The following is a 6,000-nucleotide window of genomic DNA, read 5'->3' as shown; positions in this document are numbered from 1 at the left end:
CATTTAGTCATAATCATAGTGTTACAGAATGAAAAGTGGCCCGTTAGCCCATCATGTCAGAACCAGTCAACAAAGACCGATCTACTCTCGTCCCATTTGCTGGAACTTGACTTGTCGTCTTGAATGCTATTGTGCTTGAAGTGATCATCTAAATATTTCTTAACTGTTATGTGATTCCTGCCTCTACCACCCTTTCTGACGAAGAGTTCCAGATCCCTACTACCCTCTGGATGAAAAAGAATCTTCATATCTTCTCTTAGCCCCTAACAATTTACCTTAAATCCTTTGGTTATTGATCCCTCTGCTAACGGGAAAAATGTTTCATTCTATCTACCCAATGCCTCTCATAACTGATGTACACAAAATCAAGTGCCCATTCAGCCTTCTCTATTCTAAGGAAAACAACTCGAGCAGATCTGATCCATTTTCATAGTTAAAATGCAGCAGCCTAGGCAACATCCTGGTGAATTTCACTTAAACCCTTTTGAAAGCAATCACATGCTTCCTATTTATGTGGCAGCCGGAACTGCACACAGTACCCCAGCTCTGGCCTAACTAACATCTTATACAGATTCATAATAATCTTTGCTCTTAAAATATTCTGTCAGTTTCTCTCTCCACAGATGCTGTTTGTCCTCCTGAGCATTTCCTGCATTTTTGTTTTGAGCAATGAACGGCTCGTTGGTTTCAAAACTTACTTCCCTATTCGACATATAATGCGTCCATTAAGGATGGGCTAAACAACAGCAAATAATGACTGACAATCAGGTAAAAGCTTCTACAAGGTTGACCATTGAAAAAAACAATCATGTGCTTAAAGGACCTATATTGTATAATGTATAAACTTGAATGCAGATTGTTCTTCCCCAAGAGCTCAAACATGGAACATCTCTCAGGAGTTCCTTCCTGTTACAATCTAAACATAGTCAAAGCAGTCCCAACATCAACTAATAAGTACTCCTTTCTGACATCTTTACAACCTTGCTATTGCACTATATTTCCAATAAGTTTCCTCAATGATAAATAAGTCACTTGGACTTCAATGAGACATTTCTTACTATTTTATTGATACACTTTCCTTTGGTTTACATATGTCTGAGATATGAAATTTAATTTGAATTAAAGAAATGTATGATTGGAACATATCTAATGGCTCAATAAGTAAATGGAGTAGCCACATAAACTAGGAGTGGGAAGGTTACAGATTGTCTGATCTCAAGAGTGTAAACTACAAATCTGCCCCAATTAACCAGAGTGATCCAGGGAGAGAGAAAGAAAGTCAACCAGAGTTCTCAAACAACACTTTTCATGTAAGGACAACACCAAACATATTCTTGAGGGATATTCTTCAAAGCACTGATAAGTTGCAAGTGCCAGTATATTTGAAGAGGTATCCATGTCTTTGGCAGATGAAGGGAGGGAAATAAACAAAATAACAATCCATGAAAGGTGTACAATTCCAGCAATACAAAACAAAACTTAGATCACATAATTCACAGACCTATACGTTATAGACAGGAAAAATTGGTTCCATTCCTATCGACTATAATTTGTTTGATAATACAGAAGCAGCAGCAGGACATTTTCTTTGAATCAGTCCTGGTTCCAGAAGGAAAGTCACTGCTTGACCTGTAAGAATAAATGAAAAGGGATGTTACAAGTTTAGGGCTTTACCTCAGACTTTCTCTAAAATATATTGTTAGTCATGTGTTTTATATCCAGCAATGTGATCATAAAGCTCAAATGTCCAACTGTACAATGACTTAACTCAGGACTGCAACCCCTTGTGATCTGAACTGGATATTCATATCCACATGCCTCCATCTGCACCTGTAGAACTATTTTGTTGACAAAGCAAGAAAACACTTGATAGATACATGCAAAGTTCCTTTATTTCTCAGCAAGTGAGCATACAGAGCAACAAGCAATGATACAAGTCACTCAGTTTAATCAGTACTGCTTGTGTTTGCAATACAATAAAGAATAATGAACCTATTGTGTTTCCCCTTGAGGAATTTAGCACAGTGGTAATATGGAGAAAGTGAGGATTGCAGATGCTGGAGATCAGAGCTGAAAAATGTGTTGCTGGAAAAGCGCAGCAGGTCAGGCAGCATCCAAGGAGCAGGAGCATCGACGTTCCTGAAGAAGGGCTTATGTCCAAAACGTCGATTGTCCTGCTCCTTAGGTGCTGCCTGACCTGCTGGGCTTTTCCAGCAACACATTTTTCAGCTCCACAGTGATACCTCTGGGCCAGGAACCCTGGGCTCAAGTCCCACTTACTCCAGAGGTGTGTCAAAACACATGCCTGAACAGGTTGGTTAGAAATCTACTGTGCTTTCCACATCAGCGAGTCATTTTGCTTAATTTCAGCAAATTAATGTTAAACCACTATTTAACATGCCTAACCTTCTAGGATCAGTGATGTTTTTAATCTTCATCATGGCTTGGAGGCTTCCCTCTGAGCCAGGATTTATTTCTCATCCTTCGTTGTTTTTGAGAAGATGGCAATGAAAATATGCACTTTCAGTTTTCTATATATAAACCACACAATTAAATAAACATTTGGGTCACTGTTATTATCTCAAACAACTTAAACAAACCCTAGAAAAGTACTCATGGCCATGGATCAGACATTAGTTATTGCACTGTGGATCCCACTAGGAAGACTGGAACTTGATCGGAATTCACAACAGTTCCATTACAGCCAGCTAACTGTGATTACATGACAGCTGGCCAATTAATAGAAGTGGGGGTATGGAGCCCATCCAACTATGTAACACTGATGGGATTCGGTGTAAGAATACCACCATTGGGTGATTTTAATCCATGATCTGACACTATTTCTAATATTACAGACAAGCTTTGTTTGCACACTCCCAAGACTTCTGAAAGCAGCTGAGTCAGAAGAATATATCAAGACAAAAGACTCTAAAAATATAATTGCAAATCGATGCTAATGAACAGGATACCTCAGAGTTGAAAATATCTCTCCGCAATCTCCGAGGGAGATTAAAACTTACAGTCAGAAACTGTGCACCATGAAACAATGACTGATATACAGAAAAAACTCTAATCCCACGGTTCAGCTCCAGGCGATCTGTGAACAGTGAGATGTATTGGTCACAGCTGATGGTCACTTTCCAAAGGGAATGGTGTGTGCTGTGTGCTCTGTTTTACAGAGACATGGCTCACTCCCACTACACTTGACTGTTCTTTACAACTGGAGGTTTCTCATTTCACTGAATGGACCACTTGGCATCCTCAGGCAAGGCAAAGGACAATAGGGTCTGTCTCCTAACTAACACCTCCTGATACTCAGATGTGGCGATGCTGGTGAGTTACACTCCCAAGACCTAGAATTTCCTTAGACTTAGTGCTATCCTTACTACTTGCTGTGCAAGTTTACGTCCGCTATCCTGACAGTGGTCTACATCCCAGCAAGTGCAGATGTGAAGAGTACACTTGATGTTGTATAGAATCAAATCAGTCTTGATACAGAATACCCAGAGGCCTTGTTCATCTTTGCCAGTGATTTCAACCAGGCCAACCTCAAGAACGGGCCATCAACACTTCTCCTATTCCAGCAGAGATTCAAACATCCTTGACCATTGCTATACACCCAAAGATGCTGACCACTCCATCCCCCATCCATGTTTTGGAATATCAAATCACAACGCTCTGCTTCTCCTCCCAGCTTAAAAGCTGAAATTGAAGTGTGAGGGCCAGTACAGAAAGTAGTGCAGTGTTGATCTGAGGCAACAGAAGGGCTCCTCCAGGACTGCATAGAGTCAGTGGGCTGGTCGATATTTAACAACTCAGCTGTTAACTGAAAAGTGTATGTTCCTACCATTTCAGACTTCATCAGTAATTGTATAGAAGACTGCATGTAAAAGAAGTTAATCTGAATGTTCCCCAAACAGAAACCATGGATGTACTGGGAGATTCACTCCCTAGAGAAGTCCAGGAATTGTCCACAGGTTACACAGTATTCACTCAGACTCACCCTCATGAGGTGGAGTAGGTCATTCAATAGACAATAGACAATAGATGCAGGAATAGGCCATTCAGCCCTTCGAGCCTGCACCGCCATTCAATATGATCATGGCTGATCAGTTCACTTTCTTCCTGAACTGGACCAGTCTTGCTGCTTCACATCACAACTGCTCACTTCCATTCAACTCCTGGCCAAGCCTTGTGGTTAGCTGGGAATGTTTTAACCTAACCAATACGGGTAATCTGGGTACGACCCTTATAAGGCTAAACATGCCGAGAGACAATACCAAACTAAGCTTGAGACCAAGACCAAGACCAACCACAGAGACCAACCACTGTTTGTGGCAAGGCTTACACGACATAACAGGCTACCAAGCAAATTCAAACAGAATTGCAAGTTAACAGTACATTCCTACCCACTGAGCTCAAAGCATTCTGTGATCGCTTTGAACTGAAGGTCAGTGAAGTGATATCATCTATCCCAACAGCCTCAGATGCTCATGGTCACCACTGTAAACGTTAGATTGGCCTTCTTGAGATGGAGTCAAAAAGTATGGTGCTGGAAAGGCCCAGTCAGTCAGGCAGCATCCAAGGAGCAAGACAGACCATGTTTCGAGCATAAGCCCTTCATGAACAGTTGACTCTCCTACTCCTTGGTTGCTGCCTGACCAGCGTGCCTTTCCAGTGCCACACTTCTTGACTCTGATCGCCAGCATCTGCAGTCCTCATTTTCTGCTTCTTGAGACTGAATCCATGGAAAGTAACTGGCCTGGACGGAGTCCCCAGCCATGTACCCTGATCCTGTGGGGACCAGCTAGCAAAAGTATTTGCAGTATCTGATCTGAAGTCTCCACCTGCTTCAAGACCACCATACCTTGGTGCCAAAGAAAAGCTTTGCACATGCCTCAATGACTATAGCCTGGGGAATCTGACCTCCATAATTATTAGATGATTCGAAAGGTTAGTCATGGCCCACATCAACTGTAACCTCCCAAATTGCAATTTGCCTACTGGCACAACCGATGCTGGCCCTAACACTCATCCCTGGAACATCTGGATATCTACGTCAGGCTCCTACTTATTGACTATAGCATTGCCTTTAACACCATAATTCCAAACAAACTCATCTCTAAACTCCAAGACCTAGGTCTGGGCTCCCACCGGTGTATCTGGATCCTCTACCTCCTGATCCATAGACTGCAAATCAGTAAGAATAGGTGACAAAACCTCCACCACCAAAATCCTCAACACCAGTGCCCAGCAAGGCTGTGTACTCAGCCCTCAATTGTACTCCCATTATATACTTACAACTGTGTAGCCAAATTTCACCTCAACTCCATTTACAAGTTGGTTGATGATACCACCATTGTAGGTCAGATCTCAAACGATGATGAGACAGAATACAGAAAATGAAGGAGCTGGTTATTGACTTTAGGAACTGGAGTGGAGGGCACATCCCTGTCTGCATCAATTGTGCTGAGGTGGAAATGGTCAAGAGGGTCAAGTTCTTAGGAGTGATGGTCACCAACAATCTGTCCTGGTCCACCCACATCGATGTGACAGTCAAGAAAGTACAATAATGTCTCCAAGTCCTCAAAAGGCAAAAAGAAATGTGGCATGTCCACAAGAATGTTTTACCAATTTTTATAGATGCACCACAGAAAGTTTCCCATCTAGATGCATCACAGCGTGGTATGGCAATCACTCTTCCCAAGACCACAAGAAACTAAAGAGAGTTGTGAACACAGCCCAGTTCATCAAGGAAACTAGCCCTCCATCTGATCTCTCATTCTGCACTTTCTCTGTGGTATAACACTGTACTCTGTACTGTGGTATAACACTGTAACAGTGTACTCTTCTGTTACACTGATACACTTGATATGGCACAATCTACCTGTATAGCATGCAAAACAACACGTTTCACTGTACCTCAGTACTGATAACAATAAATCAACCAACATAAAACATTCCCAGCTAACCACAAGGCTTGGCCAGGAGTTGAATGGA

At 41.9% G+C, this 6,000-nt stretch overlaps 1 protein-coding gene across 3 annotated transcripts in view; it reads right to left on the bottom strand.

Annotated features, from left to right (window-relative positions):
- Positions 1-994: 994 nt before the first annotated feature.
- Positions 995-6,000, bottom strand: part of pgghg (protein-glucosylgalactosylhydroxylysine glucosidase) — a 47,980-nt gene continuing 42,974 nt past the window's right edge. For 2 of the 3 annotated variants that reach the window (XM_072592114.1, XM_072592117.1), the window contains one exon: positions 996-1,629. In XM_072592114.1, coding sequence (XP_072448215.1) covers positions 1,544-1,629 — 86 coding nt within the window. In that variant the 3' untranslated portion in view covers positions 996-1,543. Of the gene's footprint in view, positions 1,630-6,000 lie in introns of all 3 variants that reach the window. The other variant, XM_072592116.1, reaches the window with a different exon arrangement.

The sequence above is a fragment of the Chiloscyllium punctatum genome, chromosome 22 (genome assembly GCF_047496795.1).
Source record: "Chiloscyllium punctatum isolate Juve2018m chromosome 22, sChiPun1.3, whole genome shotgun sequence".
Taxonomy (NCBI): Eukaryota; Metazoa; Chordata; class Chondrichthyes; order Orectolobiformes; family Hemiscylliidae; genus Chiloscyllium; species Chiloscyllium punctatum.
The sequence above is the reverse complement of the archived record's forward strand: the minus strand, read 5'-3'. Positions and strand labels throughout refer to the sequence as shown.